Below are 21748 nucleotides of genomic sequence, written 5' to 3' on the forward strand. Positions count from 1 at the left end.
CACATAATCAGACACAAAACAAGCCTCAATAGATACAATAAGATTGGACTAATCTCATGCATTCTACTGGATCACCTTAGGTTAAGACTGGTCTGCAATAACAAGAAAAACAACAGAAAGCCCACCCACATACTCATGGAAATGGAATAATTCTCTATTCAACGATAATTTGGTCAGGGAAGAAATAAAGAAAAAAACAACCGAAGACTTTAAAGAATTTAATGAAAATGAAGGCATAGCATACCAAAACTTATGGGATACAATGAAAGCAGTGCTAAAAGGAAAATTCTTATCACTGAGAACTTTCATAACGAAATTAGAGAGATCTAGAGAGATCCTACACTAGCAACTTAAAGTACACATGAAGCTCTAGAACAAAAAGAAGAAAACACACACAAGAGCAGTAGACAGCAAGAAATAATCAAACTTAGGGCTGAAGTCAATTAATTAGAAACAAAGAGAACTATACAAATAAACAACAAAACTAAGAGCTGTTTCTTTGAGAAAATCAACTATATATTTATATAGTTGATATATATATATGTATATATATCATATACATCATATACATATATACATATATATCTTATATATATCAACTATATATATAAGGGTATACACACACACATATATATATATAAATATATATATATGTATGTATATATATATATATATATATATATATATATATATATATACCCTTAGCCAAACTAACTAAAGGCCACAGAAACAGTATTCAAATTAACAAAATCAGAATTTAAAATGAAGATGTAACAACAGAAACTGAGGAAATTAAAATAAAAATCATCATCAAAGCCTACTACAAAAGCCTATTCTCAACAAAACTGGAAAATCTAGATGAAATGGATGATTTTCTAGACAGATACCAGGTACCAAAGTTAAATAAACTAGATAAACTATCTAGACAGTCTCATATCACCTAAGGAAATAGAATCATTCACTAGAAGTTTCTCAACCAAAAAAAAAAAAAAAGCCTAGGGGCCAGATGGTTTTAGTGAATAATTCTCTCAGTCCTTCAAAGAAGACTTAATACCAATAGTTCTCAAACTATTTTACAAAATATAAACAGAACAAATACTAATTCATTCTATGAAACCACAGTTATGCTGATACCTAAACCATACAAAGACCCAACAAAGAAAGAGAACTTCAGACCAATTTTGCTTATGAATATTGATGGAAAATACTCAATGAAATTCTTACAAACCAAATTCAAGAATACATCAAAATTATCACATGCATCAATCAAGTCAACTTCATCCAATAGATAAAGGCATGGTTTAATATAAATCCATCAATGTAATCCTCTATATGAATAAACTCAAAGAAAAAAAATCACATGATCATTTCCTTAGATGCTGAAAAAGTCTTTGACAAAATACAACACCTCTTCATATTAAAAGTCTTGGAAAGATCAGGAGTTCATGGCACATACCTAAATATAACAAAAGCAATATAGAGCAAACCAACATTCAACATCAGGTTAAATGAAAAGAAACTTGAAGTAATCCCACTAAAATAAGGGACAAGACAAAGCTGCCCACTCTCCCTATTTATTCAATATAGTACTTGAAGTTCCATCTAGAGCAATCCGGCAACAAAAGGAAAACAGACGGATACAAATCAGAAAAAAAGAGATGTCAAGGTATCACTATTTGCAGATGATACGATAATATACATGAGTGACCACAAAAACTCTACCAGAGAACTCCTGCACCTGATAAACAACTTCAGCAAAGTGGCTGGATATAAAATTAACTCAAACAAATGAGTAGACTTTTTCTACACAAAGGATAAACAGGCTGAGAAGGAAATTAAGGAAACAATACCCTTCACAGTAGCCATGAATAATATAAAATATCTTCATGTAACTCTTACCTGACAAGTGAAAGATCTGTATGAAAAGAACTTCAAGTCCCTTAAGAAAGAAATCTAAGAATTCCTCAGGAGAAGGAATGATCTCCCATGCTCATGGATCAGTAGAATTAATATAGTAAAAGTGACCATCTTATAAAGCAGTCTACAGATTCAAAGCAATATCCATTAAAATTCCAACTGAATTCTTCACAGTTATAAGAAGAGCAGTTCTTCTGGAATAACAAAAAATCCCCCAACATAGCTAAAACAGTTCTCAAAAATAAACAGACTTCTGAAAGAATGACTACTCCTGATCTCAAGCTGTACTACAGAGCAATAGTGATGAAAACCATATGGTATAGAGGCACACAGGTCGATCAATGGAACCAAATTAAAGTCTCAGAAATAAACCCACACAACTATGATCACTTGATCTTTGACAAAGAAGCTAAAAACCATCCAGTGGAAAAAAGACAACATTTCAACAAATGGCACTGTTCTAACTGGCAGACTTGCATGTAGAAGAATGTAAATTGATCCATTCTTATTTCCTTGTACAAAGCTTAAGTTAAAGTGGATCAAGGATCTTCAGATAAAACCAGATACAGTGAGTCTAATAGAAGAGAAAGTGAGAAAGATCCTCAAACACATCAGCACACGAGAAAATTTCCTGAACAGAACACCAATGGCTCAGACTCTAAGATCAACAATTGACAAATGGGATCTCATGAAACTGAAAAGCTTCTGTAAGACAAAAAAACACTGTTACTAAGACAAAACAGTAACTTACAGATTGGGAATAGATCTTTACCAACTGTACATCTGATAGAGGAGCAATATCCAAATTATACATAGAACTCAAGAAGTTAGACTGCAGAAAACCAATTTAAAAATGGGATACAGCGCTACACAAAAAATTCTCAACTGAGTAATCTCTAATGGCCTGGAAATACCGAAAGACATGTCAATTTCCCTAGTCATCAGGGAAACACAAATCAAAACAACCCTGAGATTCCACCTCACACCAGTCAGAATAGCTAAGATCAAAAATTCAGTTGTGAGCAGATGCTGGGGAGGATGTGGAGAAAAAGGAACACTCTTCTATTGCCGGTGTGATTGCAAGCTGGTACAACCACTCTGAAAATCAATCTTGCAGTTCCTCAGAAATTTGGGAATAGCTCTACCTGAAGACCAAGCTAGATAACTCCTAGGCATTACCCAAAATATACCCCAACACATAACAAGGATACATGCTCCACTACGTTCATAGCAGCCTTATTTAAAAGAGCCAGCCTCTGGAAACAGCCCGAAAGTTCCTCAGTCAAAGAATGGATACAGAAAATGTGGCACAATTACACAATGGAATACTACTCGGCTGTTAAAAATGATGACTTCACAAATTGTGTAGGCAAATGAATGAAACTAGAAAATATCATCCTGAGTGAATGTAACCAAGACCCAAAAGGACATACATGGTATGTACTCACTAAAAAGTGTACATTAGTTCCAATGCTCAGCATACACACATTTCAATTCAAAGGCCATATGAATCTTAAAACTAAGGTGTAAGTGTAGATGCTTCAAACTCACTTAGACGGAAAAACAAATAAGTCACAGGAGGCAGAGGTAGGAATCTCGGTGGAAAAAGAGTGTTGGGGGGGGGGGACCGGGTATGGGTAGAGACAGAAGTTCAACGGACCAGGAGAATGAATAGAAATAAGCAGGAGAGGGGTATAGGGAACTTGTGGAACCACTAGAAAGTCCCAGACACCAAAACAAAGCTCCCAGGACCCAATGGTGATGACATTATTAGAAATACCCAACAGCAAGGAGATAGATATTGAAGAGACTACCTCTAGTAAATAGACTTGGAGTCCAGTGGAGAGATGGGGCAACCCACCCATTTCAAAAATTTTAACCTAGAATTGTCCCTGTCTAATGTAAATGCAGGGACAAAAATGGAGCAGAGACTGAAGGAAAAGCCATCCAGAGACTCCCCCACTGTACACTCTATTTCATCAGCAGACACCAAGCCCTGACACTATTGTTTATGCCAAGATGTGCTTTCAGACAGGAGCTTGGTATGGTTGTCCTCTGAGAGGCTCTGCCAGCACCTGACTAAAACAAATGCAGATACAGCTAACCATTGAACTAAACCTTGGACCCCAATGGAAGACTTAGTGGAAAGGGTGAAGGAGGTGAAGGAGATTGCAACCCCATAGGAAGAACAACAGTATCAATTAAATAGACCCTTCAGAGCTCCCAGGGACTAAACCAGTAACCAAAGAATATATGTGGTCTAATGGCTCCTGCTACATATAACACAGAGGACTGAAATCAGTGAGAGGGGAGTTGCTTGGTCCTGTGGAAGCTTGGTGCTCCAGAAAAGGAGAATGGTAAATTGGTGAAAAGGGAGTGGGGTGGGTGAGTTGGGGAGCACCCTCTTAGAGGTAAAGGGGGAAAGGAGGGTCTCACTGGGAAAAGAAGTAACATTTTGGTGTAACTAAACTAAACAAGAATTCATAAAAGTGTGTGTGTGTGTGTGTGTGTGTGTGTGTGTGTGTGTGTGTGTGTGTGTGTGTGTGGTATGTGCACGTAGCCTATGTACACATACCATGCACTTGTGTGGAGGTCAGAAGAAGATATCAAGGGTTTTATTTTATCCATTTCTGCATTATTCCTATTAGATGGGTCCCTCAGTAAAGCATGGCCCAGCAATCCTTCTCTTTCTATCCCATTCCATCCATAGGGAACTACAGTTAGGGGAGAAAGCAAAACTATGTTTGGCCTTTATGTGAGTTCTGGGGATTTGACTCAAGTCTTCATGCTTTGGTAACAAGCTCTTCTCTTATCCACTGAGACATTTCTTAACCCCAATTTTCTGTTGCAACATGCATTTCACTGCCTTTTCCATCCAACGGTTTTACAGTTTTGTTTTCAGAGACTAGCCACAATGATATTAGGGGAAAACCAAGAATGCCCAGGTAAAATCCTGATACACTCATCTTCAGACACTGCTTCAGCACCAGTAAGCCACTGTTGATTAACTTTAGAGTGTGCCTATTTGGGAAAGATTTAAAACAAGATAGGAATATTGCAATAAGACAACATACCCCTTTTCATTTCTTTATAGGGCATTTCGAAAATGTTAAAATAGCAACTCAATTGTTTTTTCCCTAATGTCCTGTGTTTTTTGTGGACTGTGTGGAGATTAATAGCAGCCCACAATAATCTGTTGTCTTTTGTTGGGGTAAAAAAAAACTATGCTGCTGTTTCTGGGAAGAAATAATTGGTATGTAGCTTATAGAGTCGACGGCTGAATTTAATGGAGCATAAAGGGGTGTATCTCTTATGAAGGAGGCATATTATCCGTTTAAACAGCTTCCAGTCTTGCACATAAATTAGACCTTCGACAAGCTTTGGAAAAAGGGAAACCACACAGCAGTGAATTAACATGCATGCATAATCTTAACAAAGAAACTGTCTCTTTTTAAAAGAAGAGAAAGATCCAGTGTCTCTGTTACAGTTGGAAATCTGAAATTAATTATTGACTTTTCCATACTGTTTGCAGCCACTTTGTTTGCCAATTTATTGTAGAATGTATATATGGTAATTGTTTTACGGGAGCTCATAAAATTGAAACTGCAAATGAGATAGTGTATGAGCAATTTATTGCATATGCCCTTCAGACTCAGAACCTAACTTGGCATAAAAGGAAAGTGGTCAATGCATGCTTTTTCAAGGTCTTTTGTGAAGGGAGAAGAGAGAGAAGATTTTTTTAGAGTATTTTTCACAGTGAAATTTTCAAATAGCTGCAATTGAAAACCATTTCACATTTTTATGTAAAACATTCATCATTTCGAAAACTGATTTATAGTGGCCCTAAAATTTACCTTGGTGGACATGTTTACACTAAGACTGACAGAATAATTTGTGGACTACATTAGTCAAAAAAATTCCTATTTACTATAGATAATACAATAGTTTCCATACTCTTGAAATTACACACACACACACACACACTTAGAAACACACAAACTTAAATTCTTTTTTTTTTTTTTTTTTTTTGGTTTTTTGAGACAGAGTTTCTCTGTGTAGCCCTGGCTGTCCTGGAACTCACTCTGTAGACCAAGCTGGCCTCGAACTCAGAAATCTGCCTGCCTCTGCCTCCCAAGTGCTGGGATTAAAGGCATGCGCCACCACTACCCAGCTTAAATTCTTTTAAAAGTAAACTTAAACAACAGTTAATATGCTGAAGACTTTTTCAAGTAATCTTTCTCTCTCTCTCTCTCTGAGAACCCTCTTTCAACTAAGACGAAACCATAAGTGTGACCATTAATCTTCTGAAATTCCAAGGCTCCTGGCATAATTCTTAACATCAGCTAAATCTAGTGGTTCATCTCACCACCACCTATTTTCCTCTTTACTGAAACATTGTACACTCACCATGGACCATTAAGATTCCTCATTTTCTTTAATTTCTTGATATTATTTTTATTTCTTCAAATTTTCACAGATTAAACAATATATCTTAATCATTTTCTACCCCACTGTTCTCAACTTCTTCTCTGATTTTCTGCTCAGCACATACCCTTCCCAACTTCATAACCCTTTTGAAAAAGTATCTGTATTATGATGCATAATACAATATATTTATACAATGTATTTAGGTCTTAATAACTCTTTTTACCTACAACTTTCCCACACCTTTAATAACTAAATGTCTTGCTGTTTTCCTCATAAATCATTGGGGAAAATTAGAGCTTCCAATATGTATGTGGGTAAAAAGCCATTCCCTGAAGAATGGACAGTATACTAGAGAACACACACATGAAGAAAATAGACTCCTTTCTAACGCCTATCAATTGATCATAGCTCTTATCTAAGGCATGTGGTCATGTGGGCCCTTTCCTATCCTTGCTTAACTGTAGATTGGCTTGATCTTGTTCAGTTCTTCTGTAGGCAGCCACAGATTCTGCTAGTTCACGCGTACTGTGGTTCTGTATTTCCAGAAAATACTATTTCATAGCAGATCTCTCTAACCTCTCTGTCTCTTACACTCTTATTAATTTAATTCTCTTCCTTGATGATCTGTGAAACTTGGGCGTACGATATAACATCTCATTTGCTATTGAGAAATCTATAAACCCTTTTATTTGTACTTTAATCACTGTCTACTGCATTAGAAAATTTCTTTGATAAGGTCTGCATCCACACTAACCTTAGAAATAAGGACAACTATTGTTAAGGAAGTTTGATTCTCAGCTTGCACAGCAAAATAACAATAGTATGTTAATCTTTTTTGATGGGAATTCTTGGTCAAGTTTCATGTACTAAGTATGATATCATCTTTTTGGAGATTCTAATTACTATGTACAGGCTCATGAATATGTAGCCATATACTCAGACATGGGCAATCAATTTGTAGCCATATCCCAAAGACATGTGATCCTTCTTTCTCCCAGCAGCAATCAACCCTTAATAGATCCCCACCTAGAGAAGAGGCCTCCTGAGATCTATGTTAGGATTTTAACTGGCTTGATCTTCTGTTAGTTTCTTAGAGATAACCAAAGATACTGTAATTTGATCTGTGCAACAGACAAGTCATGTCCAGAAGACACCATTACACAATACTCATCCCCATCCTTCAGTTCTTAGAGTATTTCTGTCACCATTACTTTTGATGTTTTTTGGGCATTTCAATGAGGTGGGAACACAAGAAGACCATTTCTGAAAGTGCTATTACATGTAATTATCAGGAAAACTAACAAGAAAATGACTTTCCTTTATCAGAAGTACCATTTGTCTGGGTTGTTGCTAAATGGAGGCACTAGTTAACTTGAGGCATTCAGGAAACATTTTCGTATTTGGTGAAAAATATGAATTTGAAAACAGACATTGAAGTTATACTTCCAAATCTTCTTTCCACAATACGTGATTTTATACATGCCCCCTAGTTTCTCTAAGTATCAAAGTCATGTTTTGTATAAATGAATGAAGTAATGCCTTAAATGTATTTATCAATATGCTTCTTATTAGCCAATCATTTCATGGTCACACTTGCCCTCAGGCACATTTCTCCATATAAAAGTACCATGAATCAACAGTTCATATACCTTCTCACTGTTTTCTGTAGCCTTTCTAGTACATCTTTCTTTCTAGAACCCTCACTTAGAGAAATGCTGCAACTTAACTTCTAATTTTTCTATTTGTTTCCCATTATTTCTTCCCTCTACCTAAACAGCACCAACATTTCTCTTAGACCACATTTGGGGGGAAGGGGGGAGGTTTGTTAGAGACACGTTCTTTCTGTGACTTTCAGGCTATTTACAACAATTCATACATGAGAAGAGAATAGCAATGAAGAGGTGTAGAGACAATTAAACATTTTACCTGTGAAATATCTGGCACACAGTAGCTATTTCAACATCATTTATTTACAATGTTGCCTAGAAAGATAGTTTATAATATAGATAATATAAAGTAATGATTCTAATCCCATATCGTAATCAGGATGTGGTTAATGCAAAAGGGATTTGGAAGCTTGAAAGATGACTCAACAGATAAAAGTTCTTACTGGTCTCAGAAAATGAATTTGATTCTTAGCACCCATGTGACAGCTCATAACTGCTTGGGAGTACAGTTCCAAAGAATCTGATGTTTCTTCTGACCTTCTGACGTACATGCCCTCTAGATACTATAATACACATAAACTCATGCTGGCAAACACACATACAAATAAAAATAATTTTTTAAAAATGAAAACGGAATTTATATTACTTGTCAAACGTTTAAGGGTCTTGTAAATATAGGAATAGAAAATAACACAGTAGATTCTGCTGTAAGCTCTGTGACTTTCATCATTTACCATTTTAAAAAATCTATAAAAACCCATTTTTTATTAAAATTTGTTCTTCAAATTGTAAAACTGCCAGGCATTAAATGATTTGTAACACGCAACAAATGCTACAAATAATTCCCGTGAATGAGTTTTAACCATTATTGTTATATATAGTACATAAACAAATATCCACCAAGATCAATGTAAGAATTGCAAATCAGTAAATAAATTCATGTTATAATGTGGAGACATACAATAGTTTGTGTTTGATATTATTTCAGCAAACACAGCATAGAGCTAGCTAATCTAAAACTTTGTACAGTTTTACATTGTTTCTTTCGTGACAAACCAAACTATTATTAACATAATCAACCTAGAATTTGAATTTAAACACTTAGGTTACAGTCACAAGTATTATTATTTTAATCAAACTAATGTGCTCATTATGTTATTAATTAATTTCTCAACAATTCCTTTTTGTAAAGTTCAAGTGTTTTATATTTATGGAGCTCTAAGAACTATTCCAAGATACTAATAGTTATTTTATATACACTGTAGCAGGGTATTTTCATACCTGGCTTAAAGGCCACAAATATTTTTTCATTTATTTGTTTGTTTATTTATTTATTTATTTATTTATTTATTTTACATCCCAATAACAGACTCCTTCCTCCCAGTCTCCCCTCATATAGCCACTTCCCCATCCCCATTCCCCTCTTCTCTGAAAATAGGGGAGATATCCCCTGGGTATCACCCCACACTGGTACATCAAGTCACTATAGAACTAGACTCATCCAATGCTTGTTCTTTAGTTGGTGGTTCAGTTTCTGGCAGCCCCCAATAGTACAAGTTAATTGACTGTTGGTCTTTTAAAGTATTATTGAAAGAGCTGCATCTCTTTCTTTATGGCTAGTTGCTTTCCTTCTCTGGCAGTAGTGTCAATAACTGTTTCAAACACCATCTGGTCCACAAACCTAAAAGCGTTTTCTGTATGTCCTTCCACATAGAATTTGCACATCTGGTGCATATGCCAAAATTTGTTTTGTAGATATCATTTAATTCCATTAGCTCCCTTGGCTTCAGACCTTAACATATAACATATAACATATAACATATAACATATAACTCTTTGTATAATTCTTTAGAAATGAACTTGTCTAGTCAAAAGAATGTAAAATCAGAACAATTTTTTTTTATTTTCAGTGAGAAATAAAATAAAATAATTTAAACTGGATATTGTCTCCTGAAATTTCAAAATTTTGCAAATTATTTTCTGTTTTATTCCAGAGTGTGGGTACTATGAGAAGATGGAGTATACATAATTTGAAGCCAAATGGACCTGAATTTGAACCCTACCCATAACCAGTCAGTTATATGGCCAGGGAGGACTTCTACACTTCTGATCCTCAGATTCTTCTCTATAAAATGAAGATGACAGTTTCTAGAAGCAATGTTCTGTCATGAGGACATATAATAATCTATCTGAAGGCCTAGCATACTACTTGTATGCATAATAAGTATATAATTCATAGTAGTTCTTTTCCTTTACAAAACTCACTCCTTGACTACATGGTATCATAGTTATAAATTTTATTACCAGTCATTCTTGCTTTCTAGGAGGTAACAGCTAAACAAACAGTATATAAATAAAACACGTAGCCAAACCTCTTAGAAAAAAAACTGCCTTAATTACTACAAAGAACTAAAGACTGCTTTTTTTTTTTTATCAAATACCTCATAAAGTGAAGGAAAAGTCGACTTGTCTATGATTCATGTAAGTAGTCCAAGATGGCAGCTGATTGTTACTGCATTTACATTTTTTACACATGCCATACTGTAACATCACTATTTTAGACTGTATCTGCTCAGGTACCACTAGTATGATTAGATTCCCAATTTTTACTGTGTACTTCACATCACCTATATCTAGATCCAATCTCCTGGTCAACTTAAAATAATATGATAAAACAATTTTAAAATGACTGAAGAATAATTCCACACAAACAAGTATTCTAAAATTTCTTATACATTATAGGAATTTTAAGACAGAAATTAAATTATAGAACATTTATCAACTATAACTGTTTATAGATGTTCATTTCTTAAATTAAAATAACATGGTTGACAAAAAGGAAATGAGACCCAAACCATTCAAATGTTCTTGGCTTATCTTACCTCCTAGACGTTAAATACGGGTTGAACTCTAAGGTCTTGTGAGAGCTCTTCCATCATCCATGTCTCTTATTATGTTACAAGAGTGAACAAAGCAGATAAATCTTACAGACAGAGAGCTAAAGAAATCTTCTCTAGATATCTCCCAGCACAGAACTCTGCTTGTATGAGCTCAAGGCTTTTTTCTCTGTGTTCTACACTCAGAACTCAGGTAACTGCCCCCCAGCCAGCAGTTCCCTCTCTCTGGAATGAAGGATAAAAGTCAGAAAACTACTGAAGATATTTGGGGAAATGAAATTCCCTAAAATTTGGATGGAAAAAGAAGGAAAAATGTACTCAGAATATCCAAGACGATGATCTCATTCCTGGAGTTTTGAAGAAGAGGGAACCAGTTGCCAAGACAACCTGTGTTGGGGAGAAGGGTTGGGGCAAGGAAATGGGAGACCCATGGATACTTATCTTTTTACCTCTGTCCCTGGCAGCCTTTCATGGGGTCAAAGGCTGTTTGGAGTGTGACCCCAAATTTACAGAAGATGTTAGGACCTTGTTGGGAAAGCTGGTACCTCTAGAAGTTCCTGAGAGAAATCAGCTGCTGGACAGGCAGCATAAGGAGATGACCCATATAAGCTCCAAGGTCTCCCACAAGGATAAGATGCTTCGGTTGTTGGGTGAGGGAAACTTGAGTCCTGAGAGTTTGGGAAGTTAAAGGGTGAAGGGAAGCATGGGAGAAAACAAGTGGGTCCAATCCGTATCCTTCAAACATTGACTATGATCTACCCCACACGTACCTTTCTCCTTCCTATATAGCTGTTCGAAATGTTGTCAAACTGAGAGTATGGCTGAAGGATGAATTTTATAGACTTGGCAATGAAACATGGAAAGGTAAGGCACTGACTGACTCACTGTCAAAGCTTGTATGGTGCAAACAGGTAAAGAGGTCTGAGGAAATTTGACTAAGGAGAGCAAAAGTAACATAACTGGAATTAAATTCTGAAATAATCCCCCTGGTTGCTGGTATCACTCCCATTTCTCTTTTAGGAGTTTTTATCATTCAAGGCAAGCTTCTGGAAATCCGCCAAAACTTGGAGAAAAAACTGACACAAATACTAAAGAGCTTCTCTGAAGTTGGTAATGAGACATTTCTACCTAAACAGCACTGAAATTATGTCAGAGAACAGGAAATATGGGGTGAGAAGGGAAATGAGCATCCAGGTCAAATGGGTCTAGGAGTAGTGAGAAGTGAACAGACAGTGGGGATAAAATGAGAATGTGGCACAGTAAGGGTGAGTCTAAGCTCATCAGATCTTTCTGATTTTCTTCTAGCTTGTTCAGAAGATTGCAGTGAGTACAGTACATGGGACGCCTAGAGGTTTCAGCCCATCTCCTTTCTCTGTTTGCTCTTTTCCTCCCAATAGATACACCTTGAACCCAATTTTTAGAGCTGTACATGAAATATCAATAACATCTGATGGCAAAACTAAGCATATGCAATATTTACATACCCCCACATTTTGAAGAAATGCTAACCCACTGCTCCAGTGTGAGCTATGACATCATTGCTCCACTTCATCCACAGCCAAAATATTTATAACTTTGAATTTTTAAGAATTTTGATTACTAGAGAAAGGATTCCAAGAAATATAACTTAAGAGTCCTGGAAATGCCCAAGATCTAATCTATATTCATGAGCTAAGGAAAACCGTTGCCATGACCCTTTTATGATTATATTTTTCTTTGCCAGTTGTAATTGAAGGTCCTGTCCTTGATTGTTGGACCTGTCTTCGAATGACCACCCGGTGTTTCAAAGGAGACTATTGTCAAGGTGACATGGATGGGGGGACAGGTCATAAGGAACTAGATGGCCCACTACCTTTATTTTGAATACTTTTAATAATGCTTACAGTAATACAAAAAAAAAAATAGAAGCACAACTAAAATAAAATGCTGAGTAAAGGATATATCAACATGAATAACTTAGAGTAAAGCCAGTGGAGCAGGTAGGAATGAGTATGACAGGATGTTAGACTCCACTGCGGGAGTTATTAGGCTAAAGGACAGAAAGTGAAAAATTTTTGGAGAGGTCTAACACAAGGAATCCAACAACCGTTCCGTAGAAAGTGTCACAGTAACAATCATCTCGTTGCAAACTCATTGTCTTGATTTCCTTTTCTCTTCCAGATGAGGATCCAAAGAAGGCTGAAAATCAAGAGATATCGCTCTATCTGATATTTCTAGCAGAAGCTGTTATTTTGGCAAGTGCTGTGCTACTGTGAGTTTTCCCTCTTCCAAGCCTTACTTTGCAAAAAAAGATTGTGATTGACTAAATTCCTTTCTCCCTCCTGGAAAGGAGGAAAGGAAAAGAAAACACACAAGCTGGATGGGAATGAGAGATGGAACACAGAGTAATCCAGAAGTAAAAGAATATAATTACATAATTATTGTTTTTTAGAATATTGCTCTTTAACTTGAAATACGGATTGTCCTCTCTCTCTCTACTCCAGATTCCATGTTTGTATCTCACATCGGAGGAAAATGAAAGTAATACGAAGGACTTTGAAGACATTTTTGGATAAGAAACTAGAAGAATTAGTGGAGAAGATATATAAAGATGATGAGAAAAAGGATTTGGAGTTCAGGAAATCAAATTCACAGTCTCTGACAGGAGAACCTACGAGTGCTGAGTCTGAAATGCAAACTGGGACTTGAGTTTCTGAGTGGTCAGGAAATCACAGCATCTTAAAAACTGGAATAAAGCTTAGGGTTTCTCCAGTGAACATCCTTACTGACATCCTGAGACGATGGGCAGAATGAGAGGGTAAAAGATTTACCCTGAGCTATACAGAAAGAAAACTGCGATGCTGCAATACACACAAGAAACAACACGCCACGTGATAATAAAAATGTATTGTTACTCATTCTCATGAATGGCAGTAAGAAGGCCACCTTCCATGTTTATAAATCTGAATTTTATTTATATTATTATTTTTCCATTTGTATATTCAGGATTATTGTAGATGATTTCCTAGATAACAGATATTGAATTTTTATCATAGTCTCATAAGCACATACATATGTGTAAAATAAAGTCCGAAAATACTATTTGTGAGTAGCTGGAATTTGTTCCTATCATTTCCTTCTGAATCCCTGTGTCAAGACAAAGTGACTTACTTTTCCTTTTTTCAAGTGTGTATGTTGTATGCTTGTGTGTGTGTGTGCGCGCCTGTGTCTGTGTGTGTCTGTGTGTGCGTGTGTGTGCGTGTGTGTGTGTGTGTGTGTGTGTGCAGGGGGACATGCTATGACTCTTCCGAGATTACTCTCCCACATGTATCTGTGAGATTTATCAGTCAAGCCCATGACTTGTCTTGATAGGCAGTTGTCCTCAAGATCCCCTTTTTCAGATTTCCAAGGCAAGAATTACAGGAGGCCTGTCACTCCTACACAGTATCTACTTGGGTTCTAGGGGTCCAAACCCTGGTCTTCTTGCTTTCACAGTAAACACTTTATCCAGTAAGTCATCTCCACAGCCCAGAATTTTTTCCGTGATATTTTTATTGAATATCATCATCATTATTATCATTATATGCATATTAATTATTCTGACATATATATCATACATATATATCATACATTGTTTATATATATATATAACAAAGGTATCTTACTGAACTTATAAGTCATCACTGTTATCGCAGTAAAGCTGAAGAAATGGAAATATATATATACTAAAAGTACACAAGCTATAACAAACTCCCTTGATGAATGATTTATGCTTATCAAAACCACCAGAATATTATTAATGAACAAAGACATAGTTATGGGAGTTTAATTTTAAAAATGTAATAGTGGTTGTACTCTCTTAACATACTCTTGATTATATAGCTAGTACATAGCAAAGCCTGGTCTCGAACCTAAGCCTACTTAACTCCCATAGTCATAAACTTTCCACTTTGCCTTGCCTCCTTTTATTCTGTAATCTTGTTCCAGAAGAGAAGCAACACAGTTCCCCAGCAGAAAATAAATATCAAATCTCGTAATTGAGCAGTGGGTACAGGTGTTTCGACCATAGATAGTGGATAGGTTTACAGTACTAGGCATGAATCCCTTCCTGTTAAGAAGGCCTGAATAACAATTAGACAGCTACTGTTTACCCCAAGGGTGTAAGTGTCACTATTGAACCTCTTGGAACATCTTGCAACTCTGGAAATGTTTGTTATTCATAGGAAATAGAATCAGACAGGACAATTAGTTGCTTTTCTCCTTTGGATGACTGGAGACCTCATCCGTGAGAACTAGCTCTCAAGGTGCCAGTATTTTTCATTTATTGAAGGTGTCTACATTGGATTCACATTTCACTAAGTCATCACAACATAATCTTTAATATTATTTTTATAAATTCTTTGAGAATTTTTTACAAGAAGATCATGGCCACCCATTCCTTAACTCCTCCTGATCCACCAATACTTCTCTACTCCTCAAACACTTTACTGCTCCACCACCCCCAGCCTCTGTCTTATTTTTTTTTTTTTTTTTTTTTTTTTTTTTTTTTTTTTTACAAACCCATCAAGTCCAACTGCTGCTGCTCATGGGAACTCAACTCACCAGTGGCTACAGTCTTAGACAAAGCCATTTTCCCTTCCAGTAGCTACTAATATCCAAAAATTTCTTAACTAGTGGGTAGGACTTCATGAGTCACTCCCCCTTTCAAGCATGGATCTCGTCTGCTTTCAGCTTGCACTGCTCTTCAGAATGTTGCCACACCTCCTGAGATTTAGTATCTGCAGCTGCACTGTTTGCCAAAAAGAAATTTCCCTTGTAATTCACTTTCTTTGGCTCTTACACTCTCTATACCTATTCTTCTGAAATTACACTTGAGCTTGGAGTGGGGGGGGGCATAAATGTTGTGCTAGGATTGTAAATTCCACAGTATTTCCTCTGTACCTCCTCTAGTTATTATCCCCTGCATTAATGATCAGGAAATAGAAGCTTCTCTGATGAGAACAGACTTTAATCTAAAGGTATGACAGTAAATCATTAGAAATCTGTTTCATACTACGTCCATTTGTTAGAATAATAGTTGTAGGTTTTCTTTCAGCCTATGACCTGTCTCGTCATAGGTTTTCGTTCATTTAGTGCCAAATATGGTTTTGTGGAAAAGGTATTGAAACCAATCAGAAAGCAGTTGCTTACTCCTGTGATGCTCTGCCACTATTGTGACTTTAAGCCTGTCATGTCAAGAAAATCAGTATTAGATCTCACAATGTGCAAGACTGGGCAATACTAGTCTCCTGTAGCATTCATACTGAATTCAAATACAAATTCAAATATGAAATTCAAATATTCAAATTCAAATATTAAAGTTACCCAGCAACAATGAAGCTTTCAGGTACAAAAAACCTTGATTTTTCTATTTCTTCAGTTCAGATATGTGGTATTTTCAGTTGTAAGTCCTCACTGTCAAATTATGGAGAATAATAAAAAACATTATGGTTTCTGTTGCTGTATTAGAATACCATGACCTAAAGAACATTAGGGATAAAAGGGTTTAGGTTTCTTACACGTCTATACTAACAGTTCATCATCAACACAAGTTAAGGCAGCAATGTAGAAACTGAATTAAAATCAGGGAGAAGTATTTCTGGATTTTTCTCCTTAGCTTATTCAGCCTGACTTTTTATGTCATTTAGGATTAATTCTTTAGGAGTGAATCATCACCAGTGGTCTGAGACTTCTCACACCAATCATTAATGAAGAAAATGCCTAACAGACTTGTCTATAGGCCATTATTGTTTCAAATGAGAATCTTTTACACAATGACTTTAGCTTGTTTGGATTGACCAAAAACTATCCAGCACAATAGAAAATCCCCTTTCATGTCAGGAAATAGAGAGCTTATCTGTAGGACCTTACTAGTCAATACGACCAAAAGAAGCAACCAATTCTTGGCACTGGGCTTTTTACATGTTAAACTATGGTATCTCTTAAAGGCAGTGTCACTTCATTATAAGGTATTATCTCTCTCTCTCTCTCTCTCTCTCTCTCTCTCTCTCTCTCTCTCTCTCCACACACACACACACACACACACACACACACACACACACACACACTCACATACACAAACTTTTCTACAGGTTTACACATAAATGTCCCAGAGGTGGTTGGTGTTATTTATCGCCCCTTGAATTCTCTCATTTGCTCTGTCCTTCCCTCCTGGATCCCAATTTATCCCTTCCTGATCCATTATGCTCTTTAAATATACCATTGCATTCTATTTCCTATCTCTTGAAATACGGCTCTGATGTCCCTTACTAATTTTCTGAATACTGTGCTTATTCCAAATGAAACATGCATATCTGACAATCCAAAGCTAGCATTGATAAATGAGAGAAAACTTTTGAGATCTATCTTCCTTGGTCTGGTTTAACTCACTCAGAATGATATTTTACAGCTCCATCCATTTACTCAGGAATTTCATAATGGGTGAGTCTTCTATCTGTTCTACTTACTGTAATTGACATTGATCATAAATCCAGAAGGTAAGCTTTGCTGTTTTAGAAGCACCATAGGAGGAGAGGGCCATGGCTGTTCATGTTTATAATATAATAGACTAAAGATCATCTAATTAGAATATTTGTTTATCTAGTAGAAAAGCTCTTGGAAATACTTCTGTTTTTCAAATGTAAAGATGATGCATTGTTAATTGCTTACAATTCTAATTTAAGCCTGATAAAATGGTCATAGCAAAAGAATATTACATAAAAATACACTTGCAAAAACCTAATATTTAACAAAAATCTCATTTATGGCAATATACAAACAACAGAAATCATTTCATTGCTACTAAAATTATTATTTGAAAGTCATTGTTTCCCAGGTGTCATTTCTGGAAGAAGCTTGTGAACACTATTCCCCATTAAGGCTATTTCTTTACAGCCTTGTGTCTAAGTGTTATGATGAAACCCTTGCTACCCCATTATTTGGAGGTACTTTTAACTAATTATTGTTTATTACTTAAGTAATGATTGTTATTTAAATAATACTATTCATACTATTGGCCTATAGGCAAATCTGTTAGGCATTTTCTTCATTAATGATTGGTGTGGGTAGACTCAGACCACTGGTGATGATTATTCACTCCTAGACAATTGATCGTGAATGACATAAAAAGTCAGGCTGAATAAGCCAAGGAGACAAATCCTAAAAGAAACACTCCTCCATGACATTTGATAAAGTTTCTACATTGAAGCCTTAACTTCTTTTGATGATGAACTGTTTCTTCAGCTCAAATATGTGGTATTTTCAGTTGCAAGCCCTAACTGTCATGTTATGGGGTAATAAAAATCTTTATATATACTTCTACATTATACTTCTTTATATATACTTTATATATACATTATATATACTTCTTTATATATACTTCTACATTAACAATTTATCATCAAAGCAAGTTAAAGCAGCAGTATGGACCCAAAACCTTTTTCCCCAATTATCTTTTGGTCATGGTGTTCTATTACAGCAATTAATAATATAAATATATTATCAAATGATTGTTTAAATATATTATTTAAATAATGGTTATTATTATTAACATTACTCTGGAATATACTAATACCCATAAAAGCTACTTCTTTACAGTCTGTGTCTCAGTACTTATGATGAAATAATCGAAACCCCAGTATTTAGGGGTACTTTTAAATAATAATTATTTGTGTTATATTCTTCATTTTTATAAGACAGAGGGTAATGGTACCTTTTCATGTTTTACTGAGCAATAGTTGTGTGAAAATCTAACAATTTAGTTTTTCCAGATATATTAAAAAAAAATCAGAAAGAATGTGATGACCAAGATAATTAAAGTACTTAAAAATAATTGTTGTTACATACATACTTGTATATGTATATACATATATATTTCTAAATATAACCTGTTTAATCTGTATAATGTTATTTGTATGTTTATTCTCAGGACTGAGCATTTTGTCATGAGTAACTAACTGGTGTGATTTTCTCTGAAGAAGACTGTTGTCCTCTCTTTCAGCATTCCTCAAGGTCATGAACTGAAAGAGAGCAATATGAGTATATGAGAAGCTTTGGATGGAGGAAAAGGAAGGAAGAAATTGTGTGGATATATTGTAATCTCAAAACATGGTTGCAACAATGAAAATATAAATCTTTAGTACCTAAAAATGAAAATTCACTGAGAAGACAAAACCAAAAGTTGATGTAATACGAGATGCCTAATAACTATTATAATTTTTATTATTTCATTTATTTACATCCCAAATGTTCCCCTCGTTCCTGTCTCCCTCACAGAGTTCTTCCATCCTCTCTCCTCTTTGCTACTGAGGATGAAGCCCCTCAAGTATCCTCCCTCTCTAGGGCATGAGGTCTCTACAAGAATGGGTTCATCCTCTCCCACTGAGACCAAACAAAGCTATCCTCTGCTACACATGTGCTAGGGAACCTTGTACCAGCCCATGTATGTTCTTTGGTTGGTGGCTAATGAACAACTATTTATTACCATTCTTCTTACCTTGACAGAAAGAAATTTGTACTTTCTCCTGTTTTAGGTTAAGTCTTTGTCCTGTGATACCTATGACCTGAACTATTCCTAAATATACTGACTTTTCTCTAATTTTGTCAATCAATAAACACTTCCACAAGCTATAGACACTTCATCACTGAATTCTCTTATGCCAGACTTGATAAAGCAGTAACTTTTTTCCTCATGTGTGTTTTTGCATACAACTTACTACAAGCTATGATCTTCTCACTACTATATAGAAATTGTTCTCTAATGTTGTAATATATGTTCAGAAGTTATCTTCAAGTAACTATCAATATTAAAATATTTGTTAGTATTAAAATTTTCCAGACTGCTGATGGTTTCCTTAGGAAAGTCTCTCTCATATGATATGCAAGGAAGATTCTACGCTTATTTTCATATTTAAACCACATTTTTGGTTGCATTCTAGAGGTGATTTTTGGTTTTTATTTTTGATGTTTTTGTTTGTTTTGCTTTTTATTTTTCCTGTTTATCTTTTCAGCATGGGGTATGAGATAACTCAATTTGGTTTTCTCTCAATGGATCCAGGAGGGAGTGAAATCCGCTCCAGTGATTTTAATTACCATGATAATTACTTCTGAAACTTCCATTAAAGGAAGTGCTATTACATTTATTATGTGTATTTGTATATATGTGTGTACAAACATGAGTGCAAATGTGTTATAGCAGACATAAACACAACAGAAAAAAACGGACATAAGGACATCAGAGGAAAGCAGACAGAAGGACATCAGAGGAAAGCTTACAAGAGTCAGTTCTCCTTTTCCAACATATGGCTCTGGAGATCAAATCAAGTCATCAGGCTTAATTTTTTATCCTCTGTGTCATCTTGGTAACCAGAAATACTTTCAAAAATATTTGATTATATGCAACTTCTTAAGTTTGGATTTCCATCAGTTTCCAAATTCTCAACTTTTCTCTCTGCTTGTTATGTCTCTCAGACAGACCATGACAACTTCAAATAGCTCAGGCATAAACTAAATTTCTTCTCATAGACATCAGATCTCATAGAGTCAATTGAAATTCAGCATGTATACAGGCCCATGAAGAGGATGTATGTTGCATATAGATTATGGACAAGGTGTTTTATCAAATATTTTCATATTTTTAAGAATTCCAAAAGTTATTTAAAGTCATTTGTGTAGAGGGTAATATTTTGTCTCAACGAATTTACATAGTTTCTCCCAAATGCTCTAAGCTCAAAGAGTGAAGTCCTGGTTAAATTCTCAAACCTTAAATCTTTCTTCTAGCTGGAATAGATTCTATGAATACTATACATTACCTACCATAAAGGAATCACATTGGTTTCTGAACTTCTCTCCTGTAATTCATCCTAACCAGTTATTCTTCATTTTGGATTGCTTTTCTTCCTGAATATTTTATTTGTTTTCCATGGCTTTGCTACTGTATCCCTTCTCTCTCAGCGTATAATAGTGGCTTCCTCATCAATCTGTGAGAGTCAAGCTTCTCCAGGAGGCAAATTTGTACTTCCTTCAAAATCGCCTAATCCTAAAATACAAATTCTTAATAAACCCCTGTCTTAAATATTCCATTGCCTCCTTCATTCAGAACGGAGAAATGCAAACTTTTTTAGACTCTTTTTGTGGTTTAAAGTTTGCCAGCATGACTCACTTACACTTATCCCATTGCATTCCCCTGCCTTCCTTTCTACTTGGAGTTTGCCTTTGCTGAACATCTTCAAAACATTTCTCACTATGCTCTTTCCTGCCTGATTTCCCTGACAATCCTCTTCAGGCTTCAAAACTAATTAACTCAATCAGTAGAACATGCAGCCCTTAAAATCCTCCTGTAATTGTAATCCTCCTGCCTCAATCATCCATGTAGAATATCTGGAATTACCATTAGAAACTTTGCTGAGATTTTTACATAGAATGAGTCACTACAATTTTCCAGATCGTCTATGATTCTCAAGCATCTACATATTGCTTTTCCTAGACAACTGCTTTTATTGGTTTGCACTCGACACTTCTGGACGGGAACTCCTTAGAGAAAGTAACTATCCCATGCCTATTTTAACATAACAAAGTTTCCTAGAATTTTGTCTCCCTTTAAATACTGTTTGAGGCAGATACTTTTCTTTCTGAACCTTCATATTGATGGTTGTTGGTCCTTCAAATAAAATAATAACATTGCCAAATTTTTATTTACTTAATAACAGTTAAGGGTTATTATAGAAGTATTTAATATCTAACTCTAAATTGTCAGAAATTGGCTTATTCATAAATGTATCTATACTTAAATGTCCTTAAATGCCTGCCACAGACAGAAAGAAA

General features: G+C 35.4%; 1 protein-coding gene and 1 long non-coding RNA gene across 2 annotated transcripts in view; one reads left to right on the forward strand and one right to left on the reverse strand.

The window, feature by feature from the left end:
* The window catches only part of LOC143442227 (uncharacterized), a 129900-nt gene extending 118871 nt beyond the window's left edge, over positions 1-11029 (reverse strand). Inside the window, exon 1 of the long non-coding RNA XR_013110238.1 lies at positions 10895-11029. This is a non-coding gene — a long non-coding RNA (uncharacterized LOC143442227). The remainder of the gene's footprint in view (positions 1-10894) is intronic.
* Positions 11030-11089: 60 nt separating this feature from the next.
* On the forward strand, positions 11090-13989 carry Izumo3 (IZUMO family member 3). Its single transcript, XM_034503913.2, has 7 exons — positions 11090-11559; positions 11699-11773; positions 11930-12019; positions 12215-12232; positions 12633-12713; positions 13070-13160; positions 13393-13989. The coding sequence occupies exons 1-7, from the start codon at positions 11328-11330 to the stop codon at positions 13595-13597; spliced, it is 792 nt and encodes a 263-aa protein (XP_034359804.1). The 5' UTR covers positions 11090-11327; the 3' UTR covers positions 13598-13989.
* The last annotated feature ends 7759 nt before the right edge of the window (positions 13990-21748 follow it).

This window comes from Arvicanthis niloticus, chromosome 5, assembly GCF_011762505.2.
Source record: "Arvicanthis niloticus isolate mArvNil1 chromosome 5, mArvNil1.pat.X, whole genome shotgun sequence".
NCBI classification, from domain to species: Eukaryota; Metazoa; Chordata; class Mammalia; order Rodentia; family Muridae; genus Arvicanthis; species Arvicanthis niloticus.